Source organism: Vigna unguiculata, chromosome 3 (genome assembly GCF_037176805.1).
Source record: "Vigna unguiculata cultivar grain cowpea cultivar isolate G323 ecotype 2 chromosome 3, ASM3717680v1, whole genome shotgun sequence".
Lineage (NCBI taxonomy): Eukaryota > Viridiplantae > Streptophyta > Magnoliopsida > Fabales > Fabaceae > Vigna > Vigna unguiculata.
The window spans coordinates 4657764-4675818 of record NC_140794.1 but is presented as its reverse complement, the minus strand read 5'-3'; the positions used below and the strand labels follow the sequence as shown (position 1 = coordinate 4675818).

General features: G+C 33.5%; 2 protein-coding genes across 5 annotated transcripts; one reads left to right on the top strand and one right to left on the bottom strand.

Moving 5' to 3' along the window:
• Positions 1-4848: 4848 nt before the first annotated feature.
• LOC114174904 (uncharacterized) lies at positions 4849-11747 on the top strand. 4 transcript variants are annotated; one of them, XR_003602764.1, is made up of 12 exons: positions 4849-5005; positions 6098-6252; positions 6462-6634; positions 7733-8151; positions 8323-8401; positions 8730-9076; positions 9268-9695; positions 9805-9970; positions 10046-10207; positions 10308-10396; positions 11205-11474; positions 11563-11747. XR_003602764.1 is itself a non-coding variant. In XM_028059637.1 (11 exons), the coding sequence occupies exons 2-11, from the start codon at positions 6140-6142 to the stop codon at positions 11350-11352; spliced, it is 2124 nt and encodes a 707-aa protein (XP_027915438.1). In that variant the 5' UTR covers positions 4849-5005; positions 6098-6139; the 3' UTR covers positions 11353-11747. The 4 variants fall into 4 exon arrangements, 3 of the variants coding, with proteins under 3 accessions (XP_027915438.1, XP_027915440.1, XP_027915439.1); XM_028059637.1 differs by having other exon boundaries at positions 11205-11747; XM_028059639.2 differs by lacking the exon at positions 4849-5005 and adding an exon at positions 5251-5407 and having other exon boundaries at positions 11205-11747.
• A 1211-nt stretch (positions 11748-12958) lies between these two features.
• On the bottom strand, positions 12959-16886 carry LOC114178640 (GroES-like zinc-binding alcohol dehydrogenase family protein). The gene is made up of 9 exons (XM_028064656.2): positions 16870-16886; positions 16448-16775; positions 15957-16092; positions 15792-15861; positions 15620-15713; positions 14969-15182; positions 14349-14490; positions 13608-13778; positions 12959-13438 (listed from the first exon to the last, which is right to left on the bottom strand). The coding sequence occupies exons 2-9, from the start codon at positions 16719-16721 to the stop codon at positions 13247-13249; spliced, it is 1293 nt and encodes a 430-aa protein (XP_027920457.1). The 5' UTR covers positions 16722-16775; positions 16870-16886; the 3' UTR covers positions 12959-13246.
• Positions 16887-18055: the final 1169 nt, after the last annotated feature.

The following is an 18055-nucleotide window of genomic DNA, read 5'->3' as shown; positions in this document are numbered from 1 at the left end:
ATATAAAGGTGCATGATGCACCTACTGCATCCCCACCCAGATCATCTATTAGAAGCTCCAGGAACCATTTCCATGAGTCCTTGTTCTCAACTTCTACAATCGCATATGCTATTGGTAAAATTTGGTCATTGCCATCTCTTCCAACTGTTGTCAATAACTCTCGTCCATACTTGTCTTTCAAAAAGCAGCCATCCACTCCAATGATAGGTCTACATGTGACAAAACTATCTTTGCATGCCTTCAGGCATGCATAAAACCTACTAAATATTACTTCACCATCAATGTTTTCGACTTTACCTTTACTGTAGAACCCGAATTTCCTCTCAATAGCTCATGTGCATAATCGTATATTGTTCTATAATGCTCTATGAATGACCCATCAACATCATCTCTTGCAATAGCTTTTGCTCTGAAAGCCATATTTCTAGATATACATACATTCCACTTTCTAGAGACCTTGTCTCGAATATCCATCACCTTCATATGTGAGTTTTCTGTAACAGTCTTTTCCATCTTCGTACTTAACCATTTTGCATTCATTAACTTTACATTAAAGTCTCTATTGCAGCTATGCTCATCAATTATTTTCCTAAGTTGTCAAGACTTCACTAAGCATACCAATTGCACTTTCCCTTGGCACCAACACATTTGACAGTAACTCTATTCTTGTCATTTCGGTCAAATCTTAAATTCTTTCCATTTGCCAATGCATAGGTTCGAATGGCTTCAATAAATTTCTTTTTCTCTATGAAATAAGTACATACTTCCTATTTGTATTGGTCCATACTTTTTGGCATTAAGAAGGTTGGAAAGCTTCCATAACTTTTTTTATCATTGTCTTCCTCATCACTTTCTGTAGCAGTAAAAAATTCATCTGAGTGCCACTCAACATCAGGAAATTCGTCACCAGATCCTACTCCTCCAACCTCATCCTCATGTGAATTACTACATTGTTGTTGATTGGAAGAACCTGCTCCTGCAATGTTTTTTGGAGTACCTCCATCTTCACATTCCACATAACCATCCAAAGACTCATTTGTTGTGTCACCTTCAACATTGACATCCACAAGCCCTTTATCACAAAACTTCTCAGTAGCAGCTTAGTCGTTGTATCATCACCCTCCTCATCTGACTCTTCATCATAAGCCTCAACCTCATCCACCTCATCCACCTCATGTAAGTTCTCTTCAACTTCAGCATCAATGTCCTGCACATCGTCGTTATCTATCTCTTTTTCTCCATTTACTTCACCATCACCCAACTCCTTCTCAATTTCAGCATCAGTCTCCTGCACATCATGGTTATCTATCTCTTCTTCTCCATTTACTTCACCATCATCCAAGTCCTTTTCAGTTTCACCATCACCCTCCACTTCTTTATGCACTTCCTTATCAACCACAACCCCTTCGATCATGTTAATAACCTCAGGTTCAGTCATCCTGTGCACCACATAAAGATGAACAACACCATTTATCATAGATATGGTGGCCATATGCATAGCCCCTTTGTCATCAACCAACAACACCAACCTATCTTCCAACACTGACTCACCTCTAACAGAGTACCACAACTCTTTCGGATTAACATGTCCCAACTCTCCTAGTCCATGAAGAATCTCGAAATACCTTCACGTATCAGGATCACAGAACCACGATACCCTTTCCCCATCGTCATACCATAGCTTGTCATCATTGACAAAATGTCCACTATGGTGGACCACCACTTCGAAACGCTCCTCAGACATCCAACCTGAAATTAAAATGCCCACATAATCATACACATATTACTGTCCATACCACTGTTAAACCGACAACTTAATATGGGGGACCACAAATAATATAAACTACACTACTCAAATCAAATAGGGGACCACAAAGCCATGCCCAAAATGGAAAATATAATGCTTAAACCCCAATCACACAACACTCCCACACTTCCATCGATGAAAACAAACCAAATCAAATACCAAGATCGAAAAAACCCTAATTCCCAATCAACGAAAATAACCAACCAAATTTTGAAACGAACTTCTAACCTTCACTGGAGATCACCTTCGCTCACCTTCAATACAAATCACCTTCGCCTGAAACACGATTGCAAATCACAATTTGAATTGTCTTCCTCAGCATTGCGTTCCACTCACTCGCAATCCATGTTCCTCGAAATCCCTATTTTCGCAATCCCTAATTTTAAAATCAAAATGCAGTTTTAATTACTATAACATTAAACAAAACGACCACCTTAACTAACAATTAAAAAAACATGACTGATTTTAATTAAAAAATTATTTTCCACATTTTACTGTTCACATTAAATAATAAATCCACATTAGTCGTCCACTGTAACGTGTGTAGTCCTATATAAGAAATCGTTAATCAATTTAACATTGTTAAGGATTTGGGTTTAATTGTATCAATTTTGCAGATTTTTGGATTCAATTGAGATTAAAAAAAAATCTATGAATCTAATTGAGATTTTTGAACGAAAACGTATATCAAGGAATATTTTAGCTTTTCTAAAATGACTACAAAGAACATGTAAACGCGACGTTTCTTATTTGGCTTTGATTTTGAAACATAAGATGGTCTCTTCCTTTAAACAATTGTCGAAACAATTTTGTTTTTTCCGTCGTTCAAGAATGTTGGTAGAATTTTTAGGTCAATTTGGGATAAACAATTTCGATTTGACACTATTAATCGTTTGACCTTCAACATCGTAACCATACACTTTCAAAGGATTTAACTATGGTGCTATGAAACAGTTAAAAAATATATATTATTATTAAAAGTTATCATAAACTAAAAATTATTATTATTATAAAGTAATGAATCATTTTTAGTATGATAAATTAGTGATATTTGAGTACCCGTCATGTATTAGTTAATAAAAAATATGCAAAACATATATGAAAGTCTTATTATCATTAACTAGCAAAAAACATAGGTTGTGTATTCATATTTTTTAATTTTTATAAAAATTGAAGTTAAAATTAATAAAAAATATATAATTAATTATTTAAATAGTTATTAGATTTAAAATTAAAAATAAAATATGTCTATACAAAACTTGAAAGACATAATAATTTTTTTAAATAATAATTAAAAATAAATTATTTATAAATAATTAATATTTAAAATAATAAAAGCATATTTTAATTTTAAATATGTTCTACGATATTGTATCATATCTAATTTATATAATATACACAAAATAAATAACTGTTATCACCATTACTATTTTTTTATTCTTTTAACATGACACGATGCAGCAGGGTTTTTTTGTTAATTGCTGTTTACTTTGAGAGATATTTTAGTATTTTTCATCTTCGTTTTTTAATTTTTAGTTCTAAATACTCTTTTAGTTTTTTAATTTTTTAGTCTTTATTATATTGTGTTCTTTTAATTTAATTTTAATTTTAATTTTCCTTTTAGACATGTTTTAAATTTTGTTAATAATTTTATTTGATTAGTATTGTTTAAATAATTAATGTCCTTGTATATATTACATGTTAGTTTTTGTTTTTTTTTTCTAAATTTTAAAAAATTGTCCACGTTAAGTTAATTTTCGTATACCATGTATCAATGTTACTGTTACGTGTCAATTTGTAAATTTGTAGTTATGTTATTTTAATTTTTTTAGTTTAGTTTCTTTATTCCATTTAATTTTTATATTCATTATTTTTTTAATTTAAATTAATTAAAAAATAATAATTTTGTTCCTTTCATAAATATTATAATAATATTTTCTAAAATTTTATTTTTATTAATTATTTTATATTTAATTTAGGTATATTAAAAATAGTCTAACTAAACTTATAGTTAAAGTATTTTCAAATTTTACTTTTTAACCTGAGTTGGTTTCTGAACCCAATTTCCTTCCATTTGCATTTCCCAAAGCATTTATTTTTTCTTCTTTTTCAGTTGAACATAAAATAGATAAAAAAATAGTTTCAATCCCCACTTTTTGATCATCTATATCTAAGTTAGATACACTAAATGCAGTAATTTGCAAAAACTTCTTTTATGTTTATTTTTTTCAAACTTTTTCTTCCTTAGACTTATTATTTATTTGTTATTATCCAACTCATTAATACCGTCAATTGTATCTTTGTATTTGTAGTGAATATTGCTAATCTAATCCTTATTTTACTCTTATTTCCAACCTTTTCAAATTTTCTTTCACTACGTATCTTCCTCTTCTTGCATTCGCAAGTCTTCTCACTTCTTCTTAGCTTTTTCTATATATATATTATATATATATATATTATATATATATATATATATTTGTTTTTTTCATGGAAGGTTTCTTAAAATGTCTTTCCTAAATTTGAAATGAATTTACACCCTTAATAATAAGTTTGTAATTCAAATACAACGTAACAACCTTGTCTGGATTATATCAAGTCGCATAAAAAATATTCTTAACTAAAAAAGAACAAGCAAAGTCAGTTATTTTAACATGTATCAATTATGTGAAATGGAAAACGTTTAATATATGGGAGAGTCCCATAACAAAAATCAAAGTAATATTCTTTCATTTATACTATTGCATTTATTTATTAGTGCAATATTAAAATTATATTATTCAAATTTGATTAAAAATACTTAACACACCTACTGCGTTTGGTTATTTATGACTGTGAAAAATAAAAGAGTATAAAACAAAACAAAAAAGTGTTTGGTTGAAAACTCCGAAATTTGAATTGCAAGATGCAGCGAGAATAAACACGTGTTGCAGAGTAGTGCCAGAATATTAAAGTGGGAAGGAGTCGCAATTGGAAATTTGGCATAAAAATATTATTAAAAAACAAATAATAAAATAAAAATAAAAATAAAAATAAGAATAGTGTGTTTTTCCCACACACAAGGAGCGGAGGCAGAGAGAAAAAAAAGAAAAGGTGAGAAACTTCTTCGCTCGCAATTCCGAATATACAAAAACGAAGACACAACATCGCAAACACAACGTGTCTCCGCTCTTCCTTCGAACATTCACCAACTTCTTCACTGTAAGATCTTCTCTCTTCACTCTCTCATTCCCTCTCTTCTATTCCATACACACTTTCTCTCTTCTACTCTGCAACTTCGTGTCCTTCGTTTATTTAATTAATTTACTTTCAACTGTAATTACCTAATATCTGGTTGTGGCGGGAACTGGGGTTTTTCGCCGATTCTAAATTCTTCATTTGTTTCGGTTCCGGAGGTTCTTGTGAATGCGCTGTGTCGTCTATGTTTTATTTTGTGCGTGCGTTTTGGACATTCGGTGCCGCGTTTTGGTGTGGCGTTTGCGTGTTTTTTGGTACACTGGAGTTTACGCCTTTTGAGATCCCTATTGAGGACCCATTTTAGGGTTTTCTTCTATTGGGGTTTCTTCATGGGACTTTGCAATGCTTTGAGCTTTGGTTTTCAATGTAGGACCTTACGCTGCGTGCATTTATTGGACAGTATGAATGTGTGTGATTGTCTTCTTCTTCCGTTCTTGCTTTTGGGTTTTCGAACACAAGTATTGGGGTTTTGTGTTGGTTTCTTTCTTGTTGCATTGGACATAGGCTTGGTTTTGGTGATGTTATTTTTCTATTTTGTGGTGCAGATTGTTGTGGATTGATTTTGTTGTTGTTAGTCGTAGATTTTGGTCTTTGGGATTTTCTTAGGGTTCCTGCTTTTGAGAATAGTTATCGGGACGAGTGAGCTTGAATCGCATGAGATTGTGATGCAGTTGAGAGTGTGTTTCGGTGAGGGAAGAGTATCTTCTAGTTTTGGGTTAGACTGGGCTTACGTGTTTTATTTCTTTAGTTTGTAATCTGCTCGTGATTGATCAAGGAGACCAAATAAAAAGCAATTCAGGCATTTTCCCCTCTGCTTTGCATTTCTTGATAAATATTCATGGATGAATGATTTTCGTGTACGTGATTCAGACTTAAGATTCTTAGAATAAATGTAGTTCAGACTGTCAGAATAAATGCATTTCCAGTGGCTTCTGTATTGCTATTGCTCATTGCTTCTTCATTAACTGTCGAGATTCTTTTATTTTTTGCCCCCAATCATCAATTGAACTGCTAAGATCATACCATTGACTGATTTCTGTTCTGTAAAAATCTCAGTGTAAGGTGCGGGTATCGGAGAAGAACTGAGGTTCTTACCCAATGCCTCTTTTAAGGAGAAAGCCTTTTGCCTTGGCTGAGCCCCCCGAGGAATTGAAGCCAGACGAGCCTGTTTACCAAATTCGATTTACAAAAGAAATCTTTCGAGATTATCCGTATCCTATATGACCTTCAATTGCTCTTGTTTTACTTTTGACATCATTACTTTTTTGTCTTTAACTTGAAAGTGGTTAAAAAATGTTGATTGAGTTGTCCTTTTTTTAGCATCTTAGGGAAGTTGTTGCATAGTTAATCAATAATATGTCTTTGGCATTCCATCTTGGTCCCGGCAATGAGAGGATAATGATTCCTTAACATATAGCAGTGATTATTTGAAGCAATTGAATCAATACCGTCAGAGGGTTTGGATGTGTAAAGTCACTGGAAAAACTGGCTTGACTTATGAAGAGGCTATGGTGTCTGAACAGCATGCTACTGAGAAAGTTCAACAGTTTCCTAAGGAATTAATGACTACTGCTTTAGGGATTATTCAATACAGTAAGAACTACTCTCTGAGTTCTGTTATGGAGAAATATTTGTTCACATGATGATGCTTACCTTTTTTACTTTATGTATTGCCGTATAATTTTTGTTCTGCATAAATAACTCTGATGTTCTCTGCACTTCTGATACCTCCTGTGTATCTGCTGACTTTGTATGAAGGCTTTGGAGGTTAATGTAGAGGGTTAACATACAGTATATAGATGGGTTCCTATTTTGTCTGGATGTATAGTTTTCGAGTGTCTAATGAAGGGGATGATACTAAGTTTCCCATATTTATTCAGAATGGTATCATATAAAATATCCACTTATGTTTCAGTATGTGATGATGCCTCAAATATACCCTGAGTCTTGTGCTTCCTAACCTTTGTGAACTCGATTGAATGAGTTGGCTTTACAAACAAGTTAATATTTTATTGCATTAGTGAATAACTATGGGGTTGGTTTAACCTGTGTACTGCTTTGTTAAGACTTTAAGCCTATTCATGTGTACCCATAAGATTAATCTCTATAATATGCTTACGAGTCATCTTTTTATTGACGTAGAGACAGTTGGAGTTTCAGTTTTGATATATCTTTGTTTACATAGTTCTTCATTTGTGCATTATAGAAGGTCCTAACTTTTGATCACAGAATGCTGAACAGCAAATTAAAGCATGGTCTAGGTTTATCTTATGGATGCATATAAGAACTTTGGGTTCTTTCTAGACAAGTCCTTGGCGATGTAGCATAGATTATTTTTTAATTCTCCTTGTATCTGAGGTATATATTAGACTTTTGACTATTCAAGTTATGATGTTTGCAGTACTTGCTGCGATCAAATTGAAGTGTAAAGCAGTAACACAACTTGTCTGGAGTGAAGACTCCTTGAGCTTGTGTTCTGTGAACAGTAACGTAAAATAGTAAAAGACACGTTTCTAAGAATTTAAAAACTCAACTACACAAGCCATGCATGTTTAAGAGTTGCTGCCTAAAATGTTGTTGAGACATGCCAGCTGTTGATTCAAGTTTGATTATGGAACGCTCTTCATCCGAAAAATGTTGCAATACTTTTCACTTTGCGCTGGACTGATTAGTGATCTTTTTGTTTTTCAGGCATGCTCCCTTTAAAGGATCTTGCTGATTCTATTGGTGAAAAATTGCAGAAACGTTTGTTTGTCGGTGCTGAGCTACATGGGAAAAAGGGTGATGGAGTACATCCATGCAGAATATTAAAAGTAATTCAGAAAGGAGTTGACACATTCTGTTATGAGGTAGCTTGGCTTGACAAAAACAAAAGTATAAGTGAACAAGCTGAACTCTGTGCAGAAGATTTGGTGCATAAGAAGCCGCTTTTTAGTAGAAATATTTTGAAGTCTTTTATTCGGGAATCTACATGCCGGAATGCCCCATGGGTTTTACATGATGAACTAGCAAAAAGTCATGGAATATCAACTGACATTCCTGAAGAATTAAGAGGGAGGGTTTTTTACAGAGATGGACTTTTAATTTGCTCCAAGAAAAGGAAAAATGAGGTAGACCGAATAAGGGAAACATGGTGCTTCTGCTTCACTTTTTTTTATAGAAGTATAATATTATTGATAAATGACAAGAACACGGGCTTAATATTCTAATATATGGCTTTTATGATTGGTTTGTTATTTTGTTAATGAATTTCATTGCATTATTATCTGTATCAATTCTAGGAATCACTGGAAGACACTGATAACAGTAAAAGGAAGAAGTTGAATGGGGCACAAGTTGATGATTCTTGCCAAGAGAAAGGTAGAGTTGTTTAAATCATTTGTTTCATTATACAGTACTTTTATAAGGCATGGATTTTTGGAATTCAAATTTCCCCTCGCTCCTTGTTGTTTCTATTGGGTGGTGTGGAGACTGCAGATGCATCTTTTCTTGTTGTTTACCTATGTACTATGTAGAAAGCAGTTTCTCTTTTTGTTTAGAAACTACAATGCTGTGATATTTTTTTCCCCTGTACTTGGTATCGGTATCATAATACAGACTATCTCTTTAACAAAAAAACCTTGAAACCCCCTTTTCCCTTGTGATTTAATTTTATTGAGAAGGATTTTGAAACTGCAAATTTTTCCAGAAAATGCTCAACAGAAGAATGAAGCTATCAAATACCCAATTGATGATCTCTTGGTGAAGCCTGGTCCAGACGATCCTGTTTTCACTGATCGTCCTTCTCCATCAAAAGACTTCAACATTCCAATGAGTTGTGTTGGGGATCTCTTAATGGTTTGGGATTTGCTTAATTCCTTTGGTAGACTGTTACACCTTTGGCCTTACTCTCTAGAAGATTTTGAAAATGCAATCTGTCATAAGGATAGCAATGTGGTTCTCCTTGTGGAATCTCATGCAGCACTTTTTCGATTTCTCATCAAAGATGGCGATGAATACTCTTTGGCTGTGAAGAACCAAAAATTAAAGTCTAAGGTTATCATCTGACTTGCATTTATCTTTTTCTAGTATTAGTATCAGTAATAGATAATCGTTCATATTTTGTGAGATGGCTTTGCCCTGTTGAGTATTTCTTCTTCCTATGTCTGGTATCTTTGATGATTTGGGTAATGCTTTTCTCATTATTGTTTTTATTGTGACAATATCTCATTCACTTTTATTTTCAGATTACAATGAATAATTGGACAGAATATTTATGCTATTTCCTAGATGTGATCAATATTCCTGAACTGCGGCACCATGAAGCAACTATAAAACGGGGACATTATGGCCTTGTAGATGTCAGCGCTAAATTAGAAATCTTATCCGAATTGGTCAATCAAGCCCTTGAAACTGCAATTTTCAGGGAAAAGTTAGATGAGATTATTGAACAGCGGCAGGCACTTGGGGCCTCTAGAAGGGAAGAGTGTAGGAGGACAAGAGAAGAAAAGGAGCGGTTGAAAGCTGAGTCAAGAAGCAATGGATTTGTGGATGGGCTTCTGAATGGTGCTAAAGTCCCAACGAATGATAATCATGGTATACAAAATGGAGACATGGATGAGAAAAGTCTTGTAGAGATAGAACCATCTGGGCAAAACGGACAAATGGATAGAAGGTTAGATTTAGTCCTGTGTGCTGTTTCTGCTTGCCAATTTATATTTATGAAAATCGTCAATTTGGTGGGTATCCATTTCACTTTATTTCCTTTCAAACCTACTTTGTAGTGAGATCAAGCCTTTACATCCTGTTTCAAAAAAGACGCATAAGAAGCTAAATTCAGATCTGAAAGAACCAACTAAAAATGGAAAAGAATTGTCCAGAAAGGAATCACCAAAACAGTCGAAAGCTGATAAGGAGGATCTGTCAGAGAAGAATAGTAAAGAACAGAGGGTGCTGCCTGTCTCCCTGTTTAGATTGTTATCTGTTCTTTAAATTGATGTTTTATTGACATTGCCTATTGCACAGAAAGAATATTTCGAAAAGGAGATGGAGAAACGATTTGTTCGTAGAAGTCCATTAGGTAAAGACAGAGATCACAATAGGTATTGGTGGTTCCGCCGAGATGGGCGGATATTTGTTGAAAGCTCTGACTCCAAGGAATGGGGATACTACAGCAGTAAGGAAGAGGTACTACATGCTAATATTTTTTTTTTCCCTTTGTTATTTTGTTTTGTGAATATTTTTCTTTTCTAATTCTTTTTTTTCGATGGCTTGGTTGCTTGAATAGCTCGATGCATTGATGAGTTCCCTGAATTGCAAGGGTGAGCGGGAAAGGGCACTGCAAAAGCAACTACAAAAATATTATACTAAAATATGGTGAGTTAGATTTGTTTTTCAATATATGAATACCCTTTTCAATATATATGAATACCCAGATAGTTTTTTCTCTTGTTTTCTATTTTCAATGTATAATACCTGGATAGCTTTCTCCTTTGTTTTGTATTTGCACAGTTAGTTATATCTTAATGCATACTTCACAACAGAAGCCTTGGTTATTGGGCTTGTCCAATATGCACTTATACTTCTAAGGTCACATGTACTGTTAGCTGATAAAAGTAAATGCAGGAATAAATCAGAAATTTGCTGGTGCATGTGTGATTTTAGATTGATACTGTTTTTATGAAGAATGATCTCCAAGTTTGGCCAATCCATATATTATGAAGTTGTCAGCTGCGGCTCAAGTGAAATGTGGTATACTCTAATTTATTACGAATGGAGTTATATCAGTGACGGTGATAGAATAGATAACACGATTTCCGTCAATCATGTTTACGATTTAGATGCTGTGAATTACCGCACTATAGTTAACTGAATAATTGAATGTGAAAGATAACCATGCAAAATTAAGAGATGTGGTAGTGAGGAGAGTTGAGGAAACGAAGGTAAGTGTAGTTTATTATTTAGTTTTTACCAAAAAGCCTGCGATTCTCTATTTTTTTTGGGATTCAAATTTACTTTTATAGTTCAAGTTTGTTGTAGTTTATCTAACAAACATTTGAATTATATAGGAATGTTTAAGAAGATTGAAAGCTGCCTCCGTGTTATCTTAATTAACTCTTGGATTTTATTCTGCAATTCTTCTCATGACTTTTGTGATTCATTCCTTGTATTTGTATGTTTACAGCTCAGAACTCCAGAAAAGGTCAAAGGATTTGATGCACAGGATTATAGATGAATCTGTACTTCGTAGGTCTACTCGTGTTAGAGCTCCACCTAGGCAGAATCCAGCCAATGCTTTCCTCAGATATGTTAACAAGTGGAAAGAAGAATAGGCTGTGGTAGGAGCAAATACAGTAAAACTTAGAACTTTCAAAGGAGCGAGTTTGATCCATTGCGTTGACAGTAGTAGAGACCAAGTAGTTTTGCGCTCCATTTTTTGATGATGGACAAGCATGTATGTATAATGCTTGTTTCAGAAATTTTGTACATTACTTATTCTCTTCTTCAATAGTAACTGAAACAGGTATAAGAAATTATTTCAGAACTGCCAGGGATTCACAAGCATTCCGGATCTGTCAACAAATCTGTCTCCATTTTGACTGATTATCAGTTTGAGCGGATGCAGCTATTACCGGACGGGTATATCATTAAACTAGGGACAAATTTACTCAGAAAACTGTCTTGGCCCTAACCTTTTAAGTTGTATAATACCAATTTTTTTTGGTTAGTTCTTTTTTAATTTTATTTGAGAGTTTGGTTTTGAAATAATAAATTAAAATACTTTTTATTTGTTTTGAAACTATAAAATATTCTTTCTTTAAATTTTTATTTTGAAAATAGTGACACCTTTTTTCCATTTAATTACTATACTGTTTTTTATACTCTTCAATGTGTAGAAAAGTATATTTTCCTCTTTTACATTAAATATTCTATTTTAGTAGTCTTTCTTGTATGCGTTATTGTTACTTTTAAAGGTTACGACTTCTTTCTATATTTATTTGAATATTATTGGTTTAGGTTTTTTTAGCATTCTATAGGGGACTTATGCAAATTAAACTGCGACCCTAATGATTACTTTTTTATCGCTGGTTTTTATATATTGTATTTTTATTTTAATTTTCAACGTTCATTTCTTGTGTTTTGTTTTCTACAGTAATGATACTTTTCTTCAATTTTTAACAATTTGGAAAACAATTCTTTACTATTTATTTATTTCTACTGTAAAAATAACAGAGCGACTAGTATATGGATTTTGATAAAATAGAATTTTAAATATCAATGCAATTTTTCTTTAAAAAGATATTTTTGTCCTTATACAGGTATATCAATATCTTAAAGGTTTCAGTTTAAGCTAATCTGACTCCGCCGAGATATAAGTAAAACTTGACCGAGCTTCTTTTCCAAAAAAATTGAACTCCAACTATGCTTACATTTCCTTTTGAATGGAATTAATTCTGCAAAATAGTTTTGTTAAAATTGATTTTCCAGTGAAATTGAACGTTTTTAGACATTTTTATCCTAAGAAGTTTGCTTTTTTTATCACTCAAAGAAAAGTCAAACTCCAAATTAAATTACTTTTAACTAGTAATAAGCATGAATACATAGTATTTGATGGAAATAAAAGAGAACAAATAAATTTTCAAGTAGTTAAATTTATTAAATTAATTTTCGTTACTTTTACTAATATCTCCATCATTCTTTTCTCTTTTAAGAATAAGAAAAAATAAATAATGATAGCCTCAAAATTTTCAAGGACAATCACTAATATTTTCTCAAAATTTGGTGAATAGGAAAATTTAGTACCAAGTAAATTTCATTGTTTTAAAGTGATCTGTTTAAGTACCGGCTTTGTAACAAGGGAATTCTAAAAACAACAAACTTCGTAGACAATAGCCTAATAAATAACCGTCCTAAACATCTTGGTCAAACAAGAGGCAATAGACAACTGATACGCATTGCTTATACATACATTCAACACATTTTTTTAACATGGCAATGATGAGCATTCAGAGACCATTATTCTTTCACCTTGCTTTACGAAGCAAAGCAATGGACAAAAAAGAAACAGTTTTTATTTGAACACGCCCCTGCAATGTCACATAAAAAGACATTTCTCCATTTGTGTTCTCAGGGCACCAACACCTTGCAACTCCAAACCACATATACCCTTTTGGGCTGTGAGAAGCAGAGCTGATGCTGCACAAAAGCACTTCTGAGAACATACACTCATATAATCTCAATCACAGCTCGCCCAATAATTTTTCCTTCATTGAGATCTTGGAATGCTTTTGCTGCCTCCTCAAAGGTGTATGTTCTAGAAACAGCATCGTCAAGATTGAATATACCTGTTTCTGCCAATCTAATTAGTTTTGGAAGATCTTGCCTCGCTCTGCCTCCATACGAGCCAATAACTTGTATCTGCTCAAATACAAATTTAATATGTTTAGATTAAAAGATAATACAACCATCAAACATTGCACAAAACAAAAGGGTGTGTTTGGTTAACATGCTTCATCGACACTGATTCATTCTAAATAGAGGTAGTGGTTAATGTTAAAGTATACATACATACATACAAAGAACATACCTTTCTGCGAACAAGCCGATTTATATCGACCTCTCCTAAAGAACCAGCTTGTGCCAGTCCAATCATTACGGCTTTTCCACCATCCTTCACACTTAGTGTGCACTGAGCAAATGTTTGTGGTCTCCCCAAGGCTTCTACAGCAACATCAACACCCTTTCCACCAGTAATTTCCTGTGTGAATTATTACAAAAAAAATAAAAAAGGGTGTCTTCAAGTGATCAAATGATGCCATTGTCATGATGGTTTGAGCACACCGGTAGACCTACGTGTATATGAAGGTATGCAAGCGCATCCTCTGGTTTTGTTAAAATTATCATATGTCTAAAAAAAGTTTATTTTGCCCCCTCTCATCTTATTTGCTTTCCCTAATTTTGTCTCACATAATTCTTTATTTTTACTTTAAAAGGTCATTGAATTGAGATCCAAATAATTTCTATTTGTCCCCACTAACTTAGAGTCTTAGATCCGCCAACGTTTGAGCTGATGACATGTCTCAGCCAATAGATAGAACGTGCGTGCGGGTGTGAAAAGGTGATTTGGCAGACTACACAAGCCATTAGGTATGTCAAGGTTAATATAATATAATATAAACACGAAATCAATGAGCTTATTTTCTTTTTAAATTTTATTGAAGCAGCAGTTACTTAAAGGGCTATAGAAATTATCAAGCAAATTTTGTGATTCAAGGTATATGCAATTAAGGAAAATGTAAACAGTGTGACAAAAGAAATATGCATATACATTTATCTTTTCAACGGGATCCTCCTTTGCTGAATTTACGGTGTGAGTAGCACCAAATGTCTTTGCTTTCTGTAGCTTTTCATCCTGAACATCCACAGCAATTATATCCGAAGCACCAAAGGCTCTAGCTATCTGCAAACAACTGGAATGAGTGATATAAAGTTAAACGGGAAAACAACTTGATTAGAGCCAGTTGCTCATGGCCAACATAGGAAACCTACCAATTCTGTAAACGAGTATCAACTGATCTAGTGACCTGAGGTGTTTATAATTTATACAAATCTTCTTACATCTCAGGTTCTCAGAAGCCAAGTTGCTGGCACATATAATGTTTTGAATAATATCAGACTCTTAAATGTATATTGTTCAGAACTAGTTTTCAACAAATGTAACTTAGGCCACATAGAAATAATCAGTTGTGAATAAAATGGTTATTATTACAAGCTCCAAACACTTAGGCTTGACCATATTTAGCAGAGGTAACATATACAGTACCACAAACAAGAGTTATCTGATTTTTCTTGTTCACCTAGATAATTTGAAGACAAATATAAAGTGCAATTGGTACAGCAAGGTGAAGATTTATCAGCACACAAATAATTTGAAGATTGATTATTTACCTAGAACCAACACCCCCAGTTCCAATAACAGCAACAGAATCACCAGGACGCACTTGAGCTGCGTGAGCCATAGCACCGTAAGCAGTAAAAACAGCACATCCTAGAATTGCAGACTTTGGATATGGCAATGATTCTGGTAGTACAGCCACTCCATTTGCTGGCACAACACAGTATTCAGCAAGCCCTCCCATACTGTACATGTATACTGGTTTTCCTATTAAAAATTGCAAACTATTTTCAGTATTCCAATCTTGAATGATTCCATAATTATGGATAAATACACTCTAAGAACATATATATTTGTACAAGCTGAATATAAAATACCATAGTTCAGAAAAAATGGGCATTATGGACACACCTCAGTAGCAAATTATAATCCATTACAATTAAGCTTGCGTAAACAAAAATACTGAGAGCTTGCTCTTATTCCATGAAAAAGGAGGTTGACAGGCTTCAGGATTAGTAGTATGTGAATACTATCAAGTACTAACAAGTGTAATGGTGATGCTGCTTGAGTTGGATGATAAAGAAAATATGACAAAGAAAGTCAAATTGGTAGACTTTTGAATAATATCATAATCACTACTGCAGCAGGGGGAAAACTATCAATTTCCATAGCCAGGCTTGAAATAATAGCTAAATGATACTAACCACTGTTTCGAAGAAATAGTCTAGTTTCACCATCATAGAGGGTTCCTTTAGCCCTGTTATAGGCAAAGAAAGCTTCACACAGATCATCATGACCCTGCATACCATTTGGAGACAACATCAAGGGCTGAACAAGGATTCATGTAATATAGAGTGGAATAGTAAGCAATATTACCTTTGAACAGTAGGAGCAGTTGCCACAAGGCATGATGAAGGATCCAACAACTCGGGACCCTACGGGAAGCCTGAAACAAGGAGATTCTAGAATAACTATTTTTTTTTCAAACAGTGGCACAAATATGTAGCAGCTAAAGAGTTTCACATTTCCAATATCTTTCACCTTTCAATTGTTTTGCTGTCAGATTGTGGTCCATGTTCAACAACCTCACCGGTAATCTCATGCCCCAGAACACAAGGACTGGAAAACGGAATTTCACCTTTTATAACATGCAGATCAGAGTGGCATACTCCACAGGCTACATCAATAACCACACCAAAAGACAATTAGATCCAACAATAAGCAAAATGTTTTTCTTCTCCTTTGGACTCTAGGATTCCTCCACACAGTGTTTTTCTTTTACTTCGAAAACAACCATCGAAAGTAGTGGTTATGTAAAATGTTGTATACTCTACAAGCAGCCTTCAAGTTTTTTCACCCCCTTTCATTTCTCACTTGACATCTCTAATCATATCAATGTATAACCAAATTGAACGGGATGGAGTTAAAAAGACACATTATGGCATTAGATAATACTGAAAAATTGAATTTTGGGGGGAGACCCTCGTTCCCATTAACGTTATGCATGCACAAGAATTAAAGGGTACCCTTACCCTTGGTTTTGATGAGAACTTCACCGGCCTTGGGGCGAGGCATGTGAAATTCCTCGATCGAAAGAGGTTTATTGGGTTCCCAATACACAGCTCCACGCATGTAAGACGGCAACCCGCCACCTCCACCACCACCACCACCAGATTGGCTATGAAATGGAGAAACAGACTCCAAGGAAGGGTTATGGATTGAGGAATGGCGAGACAACACACTCCAAGAAGATGCAAACTTGGTGTAGTGGGTGATGAGATTCCTACGAACCATGGCTAAGGCCATTTTGTGAAATTTCTGTAACAATTTGCTGCGAGGGATCACGACAACCTGCGAGCACTGAGTGAGGTGAATGATGATTACTGCTCTATAAGAATTATATACTAAATCTAAACAACAATGGAACACATCCAAACTTGACATGCCATCGTACCCCAAAATTCAACCCAATCTTGACAGCAACTTGTTAGAAAAATGCCAAATCCGTGGACCTAGTAAAATATTTTTATAATCCATTATGACGATGTCTGATTTTTTTTTTTCTTATAATGCTTGAAACTGTTAATAAAATAAATTTGGCATACTTGAAACTTTAAATATTATCCTACTAACAGTGATTTACAATTTAATTACCTTACTATTGAACTGATATTTTTCAACAGGTGAACCATTATTTACTCTTATCCTTTTTGACTGGGCAAGCAAGTATACGAACGTGATATGATTCACATTTGTGATTTTTAAAGAAATTTTGTTAGTCCCTCAGATGTTATGATTATAAAATTTCAATCTTTCACGTTTTTTCAAATTCTTCAATTTATTATTAAGTGTTTCATCTTAATTTCGTTCAATCTTCATAAAAAATACAGAAAAAGCTTATTATTATCGTTTTCAAATAAATTAGAGTCGTGTACGTATATTGAAAAGACAATTTTCAGCGACAAAAAGAATTAGAGTCGTGTGCTAATTGAAACACCAATTTTCAAACCAATTCCTTAGTTTTTTTTAACCGAACTCCATTGTTTTCTTTTCCTATTCAATTCTTTATATGAAACAAATTGTATCCAAAAAGAAACCTTTTTCGAGAGTGTGTATACTTTTCAATTTAACATTTAAACCAACCATTGAAGCTATAAGTAAGTAGTTAGTAAAATATTCAGAGAGTATTTTAGGAGTAACATTTGGATAAGACCAATATGGCTTGCTCGGATAAGATAAGACATGGTGCCACACAATGTTTTTTTATATATAAATAGAAGGAATGGGTGAAGCTTATTAAATAATAATATAAAATGATTAATGAGTAATTATGTTATCCCTAATTTCATTCCGTTAATTAAAGAAACTATTCAATAAAAAGTGTAATTAATTAATTAAAAAGAAAGGGAAAACTATAAATTTGAAATAAAAAAAAAAGTAAAAAATAGAAAGAATTTACTTTCACTTATAATTAGTATTATCTTTGTGGTATACTTTAAGAGGAGAGGAAGTTTGATCTAAGGTTGTAAATAATTTTTAAAGGGATGTAAACTTCGTTGTGACTCTATACTTCCAGTTAACATTTTTAATCCTTACGAATTGGTTAATCTTAAGTTGGATGAGCATCTCTTGATTCCTTT

Excerpts from the sequence above, each read along its gene's own strand:
- LOC114174904 (XM_028059637.1), top strand. The coding sequence starts at position 6,140 with ATGCCTCTTTTAAGGAGAAAGCCTTTTGCCTTGGCTGAGCCCCCCGAG. Across the intron at positions 6,635-7,732 it reads TTTAGGGATTATTCAATACA|GCATGCTCCCTTTAAAGGAT; the intron begins GTAAGAACTACT and ends TTTGTTTTTCAG. Across the intron at positions 9,077-9,267 it reads ACCAAAAATTAAAGTCTAAG|ATTACAATGAATAATTGGAC; the intron begins GTTATCATCTGA and ends TTTTATTTTCAG.
- LOC114178640 (XM_028064656.2), bottom strand. The coding sequence starts at position 16,721 with ATGGCCTTAGCCATGGTTCGTAGGAATCTCATCACCCACTACACCAAG. Across the intron at positions 16,093-16,447 it reads AGTTCTCATCAAAACCAAGG|CCTGTGGAGTATGCCACTCT; the intron begins GTAAGGGTACCC and ends TTATTGATGTAG. Across the intron at positions 15,714-15,791 it reads ACTGCTCCTACTGTTCAAAG|GGTCATGATGATCTGTGTGA; the intron begins GTAATATTGCTT and ends AATGGTATGCAG.